This window comes from Ascaphus truei, chromosome 2, assembly GCF_040206685.1.
Source record: "Ascaphus truei isolate aAscTru1 chromosome 2, aAscTru1.hap1, whole genome shotgun sequence".
Taxonomy (NCBI): Eukaryota; Metazoa; Chordata; class Amphibia; order Anura; family Ascaphidae; genus Ascaphus; species Ascaphus truei.
The window spans coordinates 376,400,156-376,417,898 of NC_134484.1; the positions used below are offsets into that span (position 1 = coordinate 376,400,156).

Genomic DNA, 17,743 nt, shown 5'->3' on the forward strand with positions numbered 1-17,743 from the left:
TTTATTGTTATATTTGTAGTGTGTAGATCAGTGTGTTTGTCTTCCTTGTCCCCCTTCCTCCTGGGTATACCCCTCTCTGGGGGAGTATTTGTTTGTGTAGCTGTATCTTGATAATGCCTTGTGCAATATGCTTTGTTTATTAAATTGCTTTGTGTTTGACCACTATTAGTGTCACAGCTGTTTATGAGTGCTGCAGGTACTCTTTTATTTTTGTATCTGTCTAGGGTTTAGGGAGACCCTTATACCTGCGTGCATCACTCTTTTTGCTCATATATGTAGTAGTAGTAGTGCTGATTGACTCTAGATTCTGTGTATCCTAGCTGGCAATCCATAATGGACAAATAACGTGTCCCACAGCACCTTGGCGACAGTAGTAGGTGGTTGATCATTTGTAGGGAATGCTTGAGCATACCGGGGGAAATAGTCTGTGACCAATAGGATATTACTGGTATTCTTTCTATCTGGCCCTAAGGACAGAAAGTCTATGTCCAAGTCCAGTGGTCCACTTCTGGTGATATTTCTCAATGGTGCGGCACTCGTAGGCAAAGTTTTTCTAGGCACACATCGCCCACAGTTCTTGCAATATTCTTCAACATCCCAAGCCATTCGGAGCCAATAGAATCAGTCTTTCCCTAATCCCAATGTCCAGGTGGCAATAATCGTCATGGAGAGAATGGAGTACCACCTGTCCATACTTGTAAGGAAGCACCAGTTGCTTAGTTACGGTGTGTTATGACTTCTTTGCGACTCTGAACATTACTCCACTCAATCACCAGATTAGCCCATTGCTTTAAGAGGAGTTGACTTTGAATGTGCGCTCTCTTGCTTCGGCAATTTCTTATCATTTTCCATCCATACTTCGAGCATCTCTGTGAATTCGACACAAGGTGTCAGCATTAATGTTTTGTTTCCCTGGCCATGAACCACCTGCGACCAGTATCATTCTACTTTGCGGACGATAAAATGTAAGTAACTGGGTTGTTGTCTGAAGCACTGCAAAGGTGGCTCCATTCAGATAGTCATGCAGCTTGTCCATTAATGCCCATTTCAATACCAAGAAATTGAGTTTGTACACTGGCTACCATATATATGAAGAACATAGGGTTTTTGTGGATCAGCAAATGCGAGTATTGGCACATTCATAAGACGTGCCTTTATGGCTTTGAAAGCCTCTTCACACTTAGAAGTCCATCTGTCTTCAAATGGCTTGCTCATTTTGAAATAATCTTGGCTGGTGGCTCCAGCAGCCATACTGCACCATCTGAATGGGTGATAGCCTTTAGTTAATTGTGTAAATGGCTGTATTATGGCTGAGAAATTATTCAGAAACAGTCTGTAATATCCACAGAACCCCAGAAAATATCTTAATTCTGTCAGTTGTTTGGTCCTAGGCCAGGAATCAATGGCCTCTAATTTAGAGGGACCGGTAGCCACTCACTCTTCAGACACAATGTGTCCCACATACGTGACAGATGTCTGGCAGAACTGACACTGCCCTGTGACAATTTTAGCCCACACTTGCTCAACCGATCTAGTACCTTCATCAGGCTGGCCTCCTGTTCCTCCAAGGTCTTCCCAAACACAATGTCATCCAAATATGCCAGTACTTCTAATAGATTCATATAGCCTACCACACGTTCCATCAGTCTGTGGAAAGTAGCTGTGGCCCCTGACACTCCTTGGGGCATGTGTTCAAATTGATAGAACCCCAACGGACATATAAAAGCAGTCTTTTCTTTATCTTACTTACACATTGGGATCTGGTAATATCGTGGCAGAGGTCCAAGACCGAAAACCATTTGCTCCCAATGTATAAGGATCTCCCAATATGGCAGCTGAGGCAGGACATCTGCCTCTAACTACATGGCATCCGAGGCAGGAAGTCAGCCTCCTTCTGGGACAGTTGCCTGCACCTGTCTGCTCCTTTTATAAGGATTCATTACCCTCTCTTCCTTGCACGTGTAAGATTATGTTTCCCTGGACTCCTGCTATTGCTGTATCCTGCCTGCCTTGTCCCTGTTGCTGATCCCAGCCTGTGACCACGGCCAACCTGCTTTCTCCAGCCCTGACCTCAGAACTGTGACCCCTACTACTCTGCTTTCTCCAGCCCTGACCCCGGAACAATGACATTGAATATCCTACCTTCTCCTGCCCTGACCTTGGACCCAGACCACACGATTCTACTTTTCAGGATTTGGATCCCAGTTACGGGTCGGTCTCTATGCTCCCACTCTGCCCAGCGGGTCTGTCTCCTGAACAGTACACAGCTATGTACGTGACCATAACACAATGAGACAATCCAATGCATCCTCTATATGCGACATGGTATATTAAACCGGAATGTTCTTTTTGTTCAGCGTGTGATAATCAATGCACATTATTACCGCCTCATTTTTCTTCCGGCCCACCACTGTGGGTGATGCATATGAGCTCTGGAATTCAGAGATTAAGACAGCCCCCATAAATTCCTGGAGATGTCGTCTCACATCTTCCACATCAGCCAGGTTAATCTTCGTGACCTTTCCCTGAAACGGCGAGCATCATGAAGGCGGATTTGGTATTCCACACCATGGGCTTTTCCTACATCCCATTCTTGAGTGGAGAAAACCTCTAGCCTACGAGCCACTTTTTCTTGCAGCCGAACATAGCCGGGGTCAATCTGATCCCATGGGATTTTCTCATCCCTGCGGGACCTAAAATGTAGGCACTGTACAGGTGAGCCACCACCGTACCTCTTCGTATACACACATAATGGATCATCTCGTTTCCTACTTATACTAATCCTAGTGTGTCCATTTTCCCCTTCTGTATGGACTTCGGCCTTTACCAGTTGCCCTCCAGGGTATCCTCCATGGGGTGGACTATCAATCATGACAGTGGCACCTTCTATATTTTAGAATGTCACTTTTCTAGTTATCCTCTGTACACTGTTGGGTGGCACTAGCACAGGGTGGGGTCCTGCCCATGTGACATCCCCCAAAGGTCCCTCACTCTGAACCCTGTCATTTTTCTCTATCCGCTGGTATGCCTTCAAACACAAGGAATGGATGGTCAATGTCCAGCCATAATCATTTTTCTTCCTTGCTGCAGACTTTAGGGCATATGAGGGCCACCATCTTCAATGGTCCTTTTACTCCAGTTATTTTGTTGTGAAACGCAAGCTTCACTACTACATATCCTAGATAAGGGTGGCTGGCATCACTGAGGCCCCAAACGACTAAGCCCACCAGTGGTTGCAATGGCTGGTGTTTTAGGTACCGATTTAAGCTTTAAAGAATCATCACTGTGAGTTGTTAGGGAATTTTCCCTCAAATATTCTATAAATGTTTATTCATATTGTTTTATGTGTTTGCCTTGTTTCTGTGCATGTGAAAATCTTCATGGAGAAGAAGAATAAGAGAGATGTACTACCAAAGACATCCATTTGATTTATTCAGTGCCTGTGGTCTAGGCACTCCATGTGAGTGTACAGTATATCTTACCATTTTTAGTACTGAAATCCAGTTCTGTGAACGTACTTCACTATATACATTTATTTTTTTCCCTCCATTTTTCCTTGGTTTTCTTCAGGTTGCATTGGTTATCTTTTCTTTTTGGCTCAATTAATACTTCTAAGGCTGCTTCACCCAAAGAAACCAGGTTAAAGGCAAATGCAATATCCAGAAAGACATCTTTAATGCAAAAAAAGCTGAGATACCATAAAAACGAGTGCTTTTGTTCTTTAATGCAGGGGTAGCGTAATCATAATCATATACACAATGTTATTTAGATGTTAAAGGGTCTGTATTTAAATTAAATTATAAAACAAAGTGTTTGTTTTCTTATCCTGCACCAATGTATCAGAGCACTTTGCTCCAATTGGGCCCTGTGTGCATCTGTTTGCAACTTGGAGAATCTCAGTAGGAAAAGTTTTTGGGGGGTGGGGGAGGGGGCTGTTACGTGATGCACATAATTGAATTAGATCGAGATCAAATTCAGTGTCTGAGCGTCCGATAAATCTGTAGTAGCACAAGTCGAAGATTTTACACTAGATGTTGGAAACTGTTTCTGACGTATGATGCAATTCTGTTCCAAAAGTAGTGTGTTTGAACGCATTTTTCTCTGATTTGATACATAGACCTCTATATTTTAAAAGATGTAGTCAGATTTATTTAGCAGTATTCCGCAAGAAGAACTGCAAGTGAAAGGCTGCCTGTCTACGGCCAGACCGCGGAGTCCCCATGGCCAGACTAATTTCCCATCAGGATTAACACAGCAAGGGTCCCTGCATCAGAATGGGATTCTATGTGCGTTAATCCTAACGGGCTACATCAGTCTGGAAGAGCTGCGCAGTGAGAGCAGACAGAAGCGGTCCCTCTCCCTGCACAGCTCTAACAGGCGATCGTGCTTTTTTAATTTAATTTTAATTACATAGTATTGAAGTAGGGGGTCTCTGCCACGGAACCGCATTAATTTCAGCTCCAGGGACCTCCTGCTTCCTGAGTTACAGGCCCATGTATGTGGTGCCGGTATCTCCTGCACGTTTAAATGTCCCGGTCACGTGAGGGTATTTATAATGTACATGATATTTCTATAAAAAAAAATAAGAAACCTAGGTTTCTAAATACCAACCCTTTTTAAATACCCTTTGACCTGTGACATAGAGCATACATCTCTAGGGAACACACACAATCAAAAGGCGTGCTTATCCAAAATGTGGTGCCCTCTAGGAAACAGTGCATTTATACAAAGGTATTACCTCCGTTCTGTGAACAAGCTGCTGCGTGCCATCGTCATTCATTCGGAAAGCCTCCAGGAAAGGGTCAGATTTGCTGAAAAAATCCTGAAATGCAACATCATTCAATTAAGTGGAGTGACAGATCTCATTCTATCCATTTCTCTCTTATCTCAACCTGCTTCGGCCAACACAGATGAAAAAGGTAGATTCAGTCTCCGTTAGATGTGTTATTCTGCCAGTATTAATTTAACTTTTTTCCTGCTTGAAACCTCTTCTTCATTCTCATCTCTTAAAAACCACAGAGAGTTTAGCAGAGAGATGCACCAAGCTGCACTAAGGGGCTGATTGTAAAAAAACCTCTAAAACTATTTATTCACAGACTCCTCTAAACATACGATTTGCGAGTAGCACATCAGATAAATAACGTAAACAAGTTTTCTGTGGAAACTATTTAAAGGGAAACTAAAAAACACCTCTATTTTCACAAAATGACCCCCGCTAATACTTTTGATCCCTTTGAAGCAGTCGGTATTCCCATTCAGTGAAGCGTTGTCCTGATGTTAACAGGATAACTTTATTATTCTGATGTCGGATAGATGAATGATTTTTTACCACACAAAGAAAACCCTATCTGTTTATCATGAGTCCCATTTATAGGTGACTGGGGGCTGAATCCCCTATGCAAGTAGAGTATGACAAGGAGCATCATTATATATGAGCAGTAATTACAGAATGTTTGATAATTATTTAATGGTGTAAATGGTATAAACCAGGGGTGGCCAACTTCAGTCCTCAAGGGCCACCAACAGGCCAGGTATTAGGGATATCCCTGCTTGAGCCCAGGTGGCAGGGATAACTGTGCTGAAGCAGGGATATCCTTAAAACCTGACCTGTTGGTGGCCCTTGAAGACTAGAGTTACGCACCCGTGGTGTAAACAATTGAAAAAAGAATATTCGCCATAAGGTACAACTAACTTGATTTGGGAATGCACACTTGGTTGAAACTGTATAAATGGGCCTTTTTAAATACAAAATAATTATACTAATAGAGGTATCTCTAAGGAACCTCAATGCATACAGTAAATGCTTTGTACCTATTTTCTCTGTTTGCATCGGTGTGGTGAGCTTGCCATGCTGCTTTGACTTTTCATTGTCAGCAGAGCGTGTAAGTCACTGCAGAGCATATAGCGTGAGGAGGTATTTCCAGGGCCGGCAACAATCACAGATCTAATACTATTTTTCACACACAGGCTTGTTTACCCTATCTGGGGAAACACTTGCAGGTGCAGCTGTGTCTAACCATCCTTTAAAATAGAGGAAAGTAGATGTTTTCAGGAATCATGTAAAGTCTGCCATTTTCACCAGCTTTTACTCTCCACTCTAGTTTTGTTTTGACTTGTCTGGTCAAGGCAATAAGTATTGATTTATAAGATATCTACTGTATGCTAGTTTAAACTCCTTCACTGCAAGAGGGGTTGCAACATATTTTTTAGGCATTTCAGGTCTGTAACTATGAAGGAATCAGAGGCATATTCATCAAAAACTATGTGTTTTGCAATGCATAATCACCCAAAAATGCAATGCAATTGGATATACTGTAGGCGAAACCAGGAGTTTTCACCACATTTATTATGAACCATTTATACAGAATGTTCACTGCAAAAACATCTTAGTTGCATGCACTCTCTGCATCAAATGTGTGCTGTTTGATTCAATTTCCCCCCCAGATGAGAGGGAGTGAGAACGAGTAAGTGCGAGAGAGAAACAGAAACACCTTACTCATAGTTTATTGAGTAGGCCAACATTTTAAATGTCATAATTTTCCCTGCATTTCTTTTTCCTAAACCAACAGGTTTTAAGAGAAATTGCAGAATCTTAAGTTCTTAGCTTTCTTTTGAGGCACACTTTAATATCCTGACATTCCAATGGTCAGAAAGTCCCACCAATTCACTACGTGGTCCACTTCACGATCTTTGTCTTAAAGCATGTTCAATGTCATTTGAACAGGATAGTCCCCTGATGCAGTTACATTTGCCCTTCTCCCAGAGACTTCCTGGTTCAGGACTTATTGCCTCCTGATCACTGTTCATCCAGGGATAGAAAAGCTAGGAAACTGCCAGAGAGTTTTGGATACTTCATGAAATAAAAGGGGGGATATTGCTGCTTTGAAGAGTTGCAGTTAACTACCTAGTAAGCACTTATATGGTGGGCACAGCTCATGTGTGAATGGCTTAGAAACGTCACTAAGACAGTGATGCCTTTTAATTTTAAGATACAGTGTTGTTTCATGTTCTTCTTAATAATAATAATAGCTTTATTTCATATAGTGCTTTTCTCCCAATGGGACTCAACGTGCTTCACAATTACAGTACAGTGCGCGGAACGCAGCACTCAGGCATTTTTACAGACACTGTTCACAATATAGCCAAACAAAAACTTGAAACCTTTTCACCCTGACTCTTTATGTAAGCTCACTTCTCTAATATTTTCTCATCTGTTGCATCTTAAAAATAAATGAGATCCCAGATAATTAAAATGAGTACATTCGAATTGCACTTTTTGCCTTTTTCTTCTTCTTTTTTTTTTTTTAATTACTTCACATCTTAAGGGAAAAAGACTTGCTAGCATTGATCTGGGTTTCCTGATTATATTTCATAAAATCAAGCAGGGATAAAAAAAAAAAAATAGCTCCAAGGAGGAATCATATTAGGTCACATTCACAGGCTTTATTACATGTTTTAATAACAGTATGAGACAGCATTTTACCTTGTCATCTAATTTCCGTGCGCTGAAGGAAAGTTCAACATAGTCGTCATTTCCAGATAATTCTTCAGCAATCACCTAAATGGAAAACTATGTTAAAGCTTTTTTCTGACTTTGTTCATGGATTCATAAACATGATGATGAAAGATAACATGACACATACATTTTACTGTACAAGTCAATGGATTAAAAAAAAGCAGACGATAGTTCTACATGCAGAATATACAGTATGTTCGTCAGAGCTAGAATCTGACAATAATGACAAATGTTGCAGCAATTCCTGTTGCAACTATCCCCTGAATATTTATGGATATATTTTTTGGATTGCTAAATTAAATACAATTGGAGAGACTACTGAACATTAGACAAAATAAACACTTATGTCATGGCTCTGAAGAACAAAATCATTGAATCAATGTACATAGATGTACATAAACAATGAATTCCCTGTAGAGTACTAAATATGTATAGGGTACAAGGAATACACAGCACTCTCCGTTATGATACAATAGGAATACATTTATTCAAACCATAAAAAATAGAGCAACGTTGCAGACCAAACTCGGTCCTTTCTCAAGCTCAAAAGGAGCTTAAGAAAGGACTGAGTGTGGTCCGAAATGTTGCTCTGTCATGGTTTGAATACATTTATTCCTATTGTATCATAACGGAGAGTGCTGCGGATTCCTTGTACCCTACCCTGGAGTTGCTGGTGACTTGTTGCCGTCCTTCTGCTTGCACCCCACTGCTTGATAAATATTTTTTCTCTTTTATTCTTTAGTGTGCACCAGGCATATTATTCAGCCCTTGTACATCCCCTGCTAGATTAAGGCCTCCCTATGTACTAGGGCAGCAAGTCTCTCTTCTCTACTTTCCTCCAACAAATGTCCTACTGTCATTTGACACATCTGAACAATACTATGGTCCTGCTGAGATATATATGGACACCCATATTCTTACTTGTTTTGTAGAGTTCTCTGATTCGTTGCTGGAGGTCTTATGGAATTGTTGCAAAACAAAAATAGTCGTCTGCAAATCATAGATGACTCAAGTATACATCATTGATTTTGACTCGTTCTCTTCCCAAATCCAGTTTTGAACAATTCAAATAGTGTTGCTGTGAAAAGCTTTGGGACATGGTGTCAAAAAGTTTAGGCTAAATTGGCAAGTTGAAGAGATATTTGAAACTTGTAACAATCGTATTTCACAAAATATATCCTGAAATATGGGTTTTGCAAGAGAGAGCATGTAGAGATACACAGAGAAATACCTGAGAACACACATGAGATATTTGCATACTGAAATTAGCTCATTTGCTTTTTAAAATTAGCTTATGTTCCAGGTACTGTATCTCAGGTGGGTTCACAGTTCTCTCCACGTGTTGTATACTGCATATGAGTGGTTTGGGAGGTCTGTAAGTCAGTGGGTACTCCTTGCAAACTTTTTTTAAAGTAATTAAAAAAAAAAAAGTTTGTCAGATTTCGCCAGGGCCGCAAATGTAAGTGAAAAGTTTGCACATCTCTTGTCTTCAACTCACGGTACGATAAGGGTGCTGACTTTTATTGTTGATCCATCTTCTTGTTTAGTGTGACGATTTGTTTCTTCCCCATCATCTCACTGCTATATCTTCTTTAAACTTCTGTTACTGTATCTCCAACAGTCTTCCTCACCATATGGCACTTACATTCCCTTACATCTTCAGTTATACGTTTGTGGATCGTCTTGTACTGATTTTCATATTGAATTCATGTTCTTGTATCTTGGGATTGCTTCATTTCTTGTCGTTTCCTCAGTAGCTGCTTTGTCTCAACTGATATTTTCTTGTACTTTTTTTAAATAAACGGTTCCTTCACTTTTTTCTGCGCTTTCGACTACAATCTTCATACGTTTTTCATAATTGTTTGTTAAGTGTCCCCATGCATTTACTGTAAGCACACTGAAGCAATTTTTCAGCTCTTGTTGGAATTCTCTGCTGTTATTCTTGGGGTTCTTGATGTTGATTGTTTTTGTCTTATTTTTAACCAATTGCCTTCTTTCTATCTTCTCTTTAAGATGTAATTTGTAGCTAACAAATCAGGGATCACTTTGTGTGTCATAATGGATAAGGACAGTGCCGTCTTCAATCACGTTTCTTGTTAGCTAAGATATAGTCAATTTACTTCTTGATTCGACTAGGTTCATTCCATGTCCATTTTCTACTTGGATTCTTCTTTAAGAATGTATTCTTGATTTAGAAGTTTTCATATCCTGCAAATTTGTCCAATATGTCTGCAGGTTTATTCCTGTTGCCATAACCATAGTTACCCATTGATTCTTTATCTTTCAACTAGGCACCCACTTCTGCATACTGTATACATCTCCCATAATGAACTCAAAGTCGCAATTTATTTTGTTATTAAGTTTGTTTATTTCATTGTAGAAGTGTTCCACTTCATGACTTCTGACTTTCTAAGGGGCTTCTGTGGTATTAACTCCAACACTAGGTGAACCGTTTCTCCTAAACCCCTTTCTTCTCAGCCCCAAACCAATAAAGACAATACACCTTCTTTGGGGAAAATCGTCCACAGCTTTTTAGTCACAACAACCAACAACGGGAATAACAATGGGCATGTCAGGTTAGACCTATCCACTCCTGAGCCCACAGACACCGTAGCTCCTGAACATGCCCCAGCCGACCCACCCAAGTGTATCCCCCACAATAATATACAAGAAAACTGGGGCGCTCCTAACAATTTAAAACAATAATACCCAAAACCTTGTGGGAATTTAGAATGGACGTCTGTAGGCGGCAATGGTGCACATAAATGAAACAATCATGCAATACTAGCCGCAGGTCTTTGCTGCTGCTTAGCCGGCAACAGATCTCCCAGGATCCTCACACAGTAGGAAAACACAATGGGGCGAGCGCAAACCAGAAAAACAACAAAAATAAGAAATTAGTCAAACAATAGCCTAGATTGCTATACGTAAAATGGGTGGAAAGAAGGGTAGCAGGATGAATGGAAATATAACAAAATCACTCACACGACCATGTGTGAGTGTAAAAACATCACAATGATGATGACTTTAGCCTGTGGCTTGCTTCATAGATCACTGGTCCTGAAGGAGATCTCAGGAGAAAAGGAGGAGGGAACAGCAATGGGTGTATGTCACTAATAAGTGACAGTGTGGTGGAGAGATAAATATATAAAAATGTATAAAAACCACTCACATGGCCATATGTGAGTGTAGACACTCAGAGAAAATCCAAGCCTCATATGTAAAGCACAATCCTCCTTGGTTAATTATCTTCTTTCCACCCATTTTACGTATAGCAATCTAGGCTATTGTTTGACTAATTTCTTATTTTTGTTGTTTTTCTGGTTTGCGCTCGCCCCATTGTGTATCCCCCACAATCTGATCAATTAATAATGGAGGGGAGGAACCCTTCAGACCAGCTAATCCAAATAAGCCCAGAGCCTTTCCCCAGCTCAGATCTTGAACATTTGGCTGCGTCAAGGGTGATGGTGAGCGGGCGTGCGCGCGATCAAACACATTGCTATAATGTGTTTGTCCAGGGTGACCGCGCGTGTGCACATGCCGTTGAGCGCATGGCGCACATCTGCTAGCAGTAATAAGTCAATTTGTTTCTGCCGCTCGCTGGCGCATTACGTGAGCAGTTCGCCCATTGAGTCCATCGCTCCAGTGCGCAACTGCAGGGAAATTCCAAGATGTCAACGTGGGTAAGGAACCAGGAAAGCACAGCAAGCCAAAAAGCGGGGACCAGGCAAAGCATAAGCTATTAAAAATTAGGTTTATTCATATGAAGAACACAACAGCATACACAGAAGAAGGTGAAGTATCCCTCTTACGCGTTTCGCGCTGTTCCAGCGCTTTATCAAAGAGCAGTTCGCCCATTGAGGGTGAACCAGCTCCATGACGTCATGGCCGCACCCCCCCCCCCAGCCCAGGGCAACTGGTTGGCCACGAATCCCCCAAGCAAAATGAGTGCCAAGCTCGAGTGCCAGCGCGCTTTCATTCACCCTGGCCACAGCCTTATGCAGAGTCTCCCAGGTGGTCTGCCTCGTAAATCCCCCAAACCCTTTTCTCAAAGACCACCGTTGTGACAAAATAGCCCTGCAATAATCCAACATTCCAAACCGCCACCCCCTTATCCAGATATCCAAACATTCCGGACTTACAGTAAATGTGTACACATTCATATGTTCAAATGTGTTTTTTTTTTTTTTGCTTTAATACAAAATGCATAGATTATAACAACAATACCATTAAAAGATACAAAGGGAAAGAGGATGGGACACCAAAGCAAGAGGGGGGCCAAAAAAAGGTTAGGGAGTGACCCAGTCTCTTATATACATTTTCCCTTCCTAAATCACCCCCCACTGCCAACCTATCCGATCACCATCATAGCTCATCCTAAATCCTCCCCCTCCTCATTAACCCCTACCTGGCCAGAGGCTAACCCCTACTGACCCTTGCTACGTGTTGTCACCTTCCCAACTTTGAGGCAGTGACAAAGAGGGTTTGAGGGAGGGAAGGATATAGATATATATTAACCCTTTGATTGCTGGAGGGGCTTTGGCACTAGAGTGCCATTGCCCCTCCGAGAAATCGCAGCCACGTGACTGCTCTTGGAATAGGTCACATGACTGTGCTTCGAATAGGTCACGTGACTGCTCTTGGAATAGGTCACGTGACTGCTCTTGGAATAGGTCACGTGACTGCTCCTGGAATAGGTCACGTGACTGCAGCGGCTCCTAAATAGAAAACGTAAGAGGGGACTGCCTTTTCCATTTCATTTAACTTTAGATCACATCCTGCATTCCCATCTAAGTTGAAAAAAAACCTTTCCTTGTGCGTAACGTAGCTCCTACGTCACGGGGCCCGCACAGTGCCAGTGCCACAGTGCTATGTCTTGGGGCACGCAAACGGTTAAAGGTGGGCACTTGTAGTGGTGTTTTGCTTATGTTATTGGTTATCAAAAACGTTTATGCTCTGCATTTGGATGTGGTTTTGCTTCTAATAGTTTTCTGTGCTTTATTTTGGATTGTTTTGCTAAAACACATTTTGTTTTTTGCTTTTGGATTTTTTTTCTACAATGGCAAAAACTCACAATAAGCAGGAAATTAATAAAGTCACATCATAAAGAATGAAACAAAAGGTAAAGCATCAATCCCCAATCCTTTTTTTTAACCCCTATTTTTCAAGCCTTGGGTGATTCACTGCAGCTGAACGTCAGTTTCAACGCAAGGGACCCCTGTTTCCTGAGATAATTACCAGTTTAAATCTCCCACCAGGGGAAACAAAATGGCTGTCAAATATCAGGCCAATAAGATGTCGAAACATCACGTGTTTCCTATTGTTATAGTTAACAATGTTTATAGAAACCATTAAGTAATTGTGGTAACTTCAGTGATAAAGATCTCAAGAACAAAGGGGTTTCGGAGCTCAAAATAGCGTGGTTTAGCCCCTAGTTCCCAAACTATAAAAATACAGAAAGTGGATTGCTGCGTTAAACCAACTGGCATAGATTAGATAGTATCATCTTACCTCTACTAGCCAATCAACCAATTTTCCCAACTGATTGGGTAGCAGAAAGTAGAAACTGAGTAATACTAACTTTATTTCATATAGTAATTTTCTCCAACGGGACTCAAAGCACTTCACAATTACAGTATGGTGCGCATACACACAGTCCCTAACCAGATGAGCTTACACTCTATGTTTTTGGTGCTGAGGCACAAGGAGATGAAGCGACTTGCCTAACGTCCCAAGGAGCGGTAACCGAACCAGGTTCTCCTAATTAAAAGTCACTGTCATTGTTTACAGACTCAGTCAGTCTCACTGAGCCACGCCTTCTCATTAGAGAAGTATATAAGTAGAGAAGAGGCAGATGGTGCTTTGTATGTGCGTGTATACACACACACAGAATTAAGGGTCATACTTAGATGGTGCTTGCTTGAATGGACCATAAGGAATCTTCCAGCGCCAGAAGGGGTTTTGGGAAATAACACAGTTCAGTAAATATGGACCCAAAAAAGGGACTAGTTTAAAGCAAAATAGGAAAGTGATGCATGGGTCACATCGTAACACAAACCTTTTTCCACATTTGTTTTGTAACACAGTAAGTATGATTCCTGCCCAAGTGATAAAATACTATTTGTATACTGAGTGTGAATAATGGAAGCATAATTTTAAGTCAGATTGACCTACCTTTACTACTAGCTCCTTTAGAGTGTAGATATAGACCCCTGTAAGTACTGTATGTATACTGTACGTGACCAGGTGCACATCAGTTAAATAATTATTTCTTTTGTCTCTGACAGCAACTTATGTTGGCAGTATTGAAAGAGATCGATGTTCTTTAGTCATTAACATTAATGGGATTGTGAGATGTCACTACAAAGTAATCCAGGAGCCATAAGGGTGCCATCATCTGACGAAATTTGCCAGTTTTTAATGCCTACAGTGACTCTACATATTGGCCAAATTTCAACTCTCTGCGACCTCCAGAACCGGAGATACAGAAATGCACTTTAAAACATTTTTAAAATACAGGATTATAATGAAACATGGGAACAGGGGAACATACATTTTCCTGACATGACAAGGTGTAAGCCACATTCCTGGACTGCAGTCCAGTTAAACCCTTGCCACTTATGTTGGCAGTATTGTAAGAGATCGATGTTCTTTAGTCATTAACATTAATAGGATTGTGAGATGTCACTACAAAGTGATCCAGGAGCCATAAGGGTGCCATCATCTGACTGAAACTCACTTAAAGACTACTCTAACGCTGTATAGGCCAAGGGTGCAAGTGTTAAGTTTAAACGGAAAGGAAATAAATAAATCCGCATTTTTCTTCATTAGTTCATTTACTCACTTATGACATAGGTTGCCCAAGGGTCTGCAACGTGTCTTTGGTAAAAATGTTGAGTGCCTGTTGTAATTTATTTTCAGGAAATGTGCAAATGGGACAGATCTGGCATCTAGTGCTCTCCCTAAAGTGACAGTGATACCAAGATTCTACAATCACTATGGTTACTGTAGAATCTTGAAACACTTGACAAAAGAGGTTTTTTTTTAATCCAATTAGACAACGCGTTAGCTACATTCAATGTTATGTGCATTTTCCCCGTCACTCCAGTGGGGAAAAAAAACGTGCACAACATGGCGCTGAATTAGAAAAAAAAAGATCGTTCAACACAGCTTGGAAAAGAGAATATTTTATGTTCGAAAGACACACAGATTCTTTTATGGAGTGTGCAAGATCCGGCCAAGTAATGAAACAGCTCAACTGTAGCTCGCGACCATGCTGAGAAGTGGTACAAAAAATGTCCAAGACTTCAAACATGTCGAGTGTAGAGAAGGACGAATTCATTGTGGAGGTAAAAACAAAGAGGAAGCCAGGTAAAGTCAATGACCGACTTTCTTAACCGGGATGTCAAAGGTGCACTTGCCTACAGTTTAGCAAAATCCAAATTGTCATTTAGAGCAGGCGTCGTCTTCAAAAAAAAAATTGCCAAAAGAATTGACCCAAAACCTACTCCTTTTCGAAGACTGCACTGCAGTGCCAGAACTGTGGCAAGAAACACTGATGATTCAGCTGGCTACCTTTACAGTGAAACTTAAAGCAGCAGTAAATGCTCCGCTTGTTAACTTAATGTGTGAAGAGAGTACCGACTGCAGTGACGAGCCACCTTATTATTTACCATCGCTTTGTGAATGTTGACAAGAGTGAAATGTGCTCTGAGTTGTTGAGCGTAATTGAAATAGCTAAATGCTTTCATGTTGAAATTATGAATGCAGCCATTGTTGGTTGTTTGAAAAATGACTAAAACAAGTAACCTGTGAAGCAAATTGTGGGATTTACACCGGACAGGACATCTGTAATGCTGGCTGAACGCAAAAGTGTTTCAAAGTGACTGAAAGGTTTGGGGCAATTTATTAATCTAGCACTTTATGATGTATTTATCGCCACACCTTTATGGCTAGACACACTAAATTAGTCATACAGGTGCGCCAACGAGTATTCTAAAACTTATCTTAAACTTGCCTTGGAAAATCTGGGACTATCACCAACAAGACCCAGGTACATGCCGGGTACATGCTGCAACATTTCAGTGACATTTCTGCAGAGACTAATGGCCCATCAGATACACACAGCAGGGGTCCCTGGCAGTCCCATTCCATTTGAATGGGACTGCCAGGGACCCCCGCTGTTAATCCGATGGGCCATTAGTCTGTCTGCAGAAATGTCACTGAAATGTTGCAGCATGTACCCATCATGTACCCATCATGTACCCAGCATGTACTTGGGTCTTGTTAGTGATAGCCCCAGATTTGTTTTAGAATACTCGTCGGCACTACATACCTGACTTTGTATCTTCCACAATCAAAGCGACACTTACACATTTCACTGGGGCTGTGAGAAAAAAGGAGTTTAGTCAGATCTGTCTGAAGAGCTGAATGAAGAAGAATATTCAAAGCTGGTTAGGTACAAAAAAAATTGGTGGTTAGGTTTGGCTGCCTGCGTTGAGACGTTCGAGTTACTGTGGGATTCTTTAGTGCAATATTTTGAGAGAGAGTCATTTGGGAAAGGGTTTCTAAATACTGTAATAGAACACAGTGCTAGAATATCTATGACATGCTACAGTTGCCTAAGTTCATTCTGCATCTCAGTTTCCTGAACTAGGTTTTGCAACTTTTCGCAGCAATGAATTTGGCACTGCAGCAAGAGAACTCGGATTTTTATAATATGCTCTGGAGAAGTAATGTAAGATCATTTTGAAGCTGTTTCAACAGCCTTCAAATGAGGATTCTATGCTGCAATCTTTCATATCTCCAAGCAACCTGTCAATCCATAGTGCCCAGGTCACAGAGATGCTCAGGGAGTGAGAGGAGCAGCACTGCTTGCCAGAAACTGAGATTGCTCCGGTAAAGGTAACATTCATTGACTATGCAAAGAAACTTGAACAGGCATTCAAGGCCAGGTTTCCTGGAAAAGACTTGGTGAAATGCATGCTATACGTGGAGCTCTGCAACCAAAAGCCACCACTCTCAGAAATTCAAAACCTTTCAGCAAAATGTACAAAGCATATTGACCCCCAGCAAGGTTTGAAATGCAGTATACATTGTACTGCGAGGGTGACACAGTCAAGACACTTTTCAACTCAGACCACTGTGGCAGTAATGTTATCTAATTATGGTGTCTTTTGTTTGTCAAGTGAGAGTGAATACAGTCACCTGGCAAGGCTTTCACGTCTTTCACTGACACTGACACTGAACCCTGACACATGTTGCTGCGAATGAGGCTTCAGTCATATTAACTCAATCAAAACATCCACAAGGAATTGCCTTGAGAACTATCGCGTTGATGCCTGTCTACATATTGCAACTTCAACAACATGCACAAAGGGCTTCGATGAATCTGTTATGGCTGCGAGTTACATTCAAAAACACTAACGTGAGTTGAATTTATTATTAGTATTATCTACTGTAGTTAGGTTATTGTTTTTTTCAGTGTGGCAATTGTGCGCTATTTTAGGGGTTGATTGACTGAATGACATAACCCCCCCAATGTCCGGTCATTTTGTCACCATATGGTGGTGCCGACCCCTGATGTTGCCTATGAAAGATGAATCATGACAAATGATTTCCTAGTGTCTATTAACTTTCTATGGAGTAGATCACAAGACAAAACGAGAAAAGAGACCTACAGTAGCGGCAGCTTTTATTCTTACATTTGCCGGCGGCAGGCCGGGATCTACTCCGGCTGGCGCCGGGTCTAGACCGCGTGCCGCCGCATATTCCTCCGCGCACCCCGCTCCACCCCCCGCGCATTTTAACCCCCTTCCCGACCCCAAACCCGGTTCTTGCTCTGCCCCTCTGCTTCCCCGCACCCCCGCTTACCTCACTTTAAACTCCAAGGGTGTCGGGGAAGCCGGGGAAGCCGGGCGCGCACGTGACAGTGACGTCACAGTGACGCTGCGACAAGCCGCGTCACCACGCTTCCCGCACACATCCTGCCGTGCGGGAAACGTGAGAATAAAAGCTGCCGCTGCTGTAGTGCGGGCACACATCTGATAAGTAATGGTGGATAAGTTAAAAATACATTTTTAATGTCAACAAAGATAATAAAATATTGGGTATTAAAACAACTCTGATGCAGCTGTGATCCTAGCAAGAGTCTTGTTGATGAACTCTGGATCCAGTGCAAATAGGTGTGGTGACCCCAATATTTGTGTCACCAGCCAATCCCTTAGG

The 17,743-nt window shown here is 41.6% G+C and overlaps 1 protein-coding gene across 1 annotated transcript in view; it reads right to left on the bottom strand.

Moving 5' to 3' along the window:
* Positions 1–17,743, bottom strand: part of CPNE4 (copine 4) — a 445,822-nt gene that overhangs the window by 161,073 nt on the left and 267,006 nt on the right. The window contains exons 5-6 of the mRNA XM_075587100.1: positions 7,484–7,558; positions 4,739–4,822 (exon numbers count right to left, since the gene is read on the bottom strand). Coding sequence (XP_075443215.1) covers positions 4,739–4,822; positions 7,484–7,558 — 159 coding nt within the window. The remainder of the gene's footprint in view (positions 1–4,738; positions 4,823–7,483; positions 7,559–17,743) is intronic.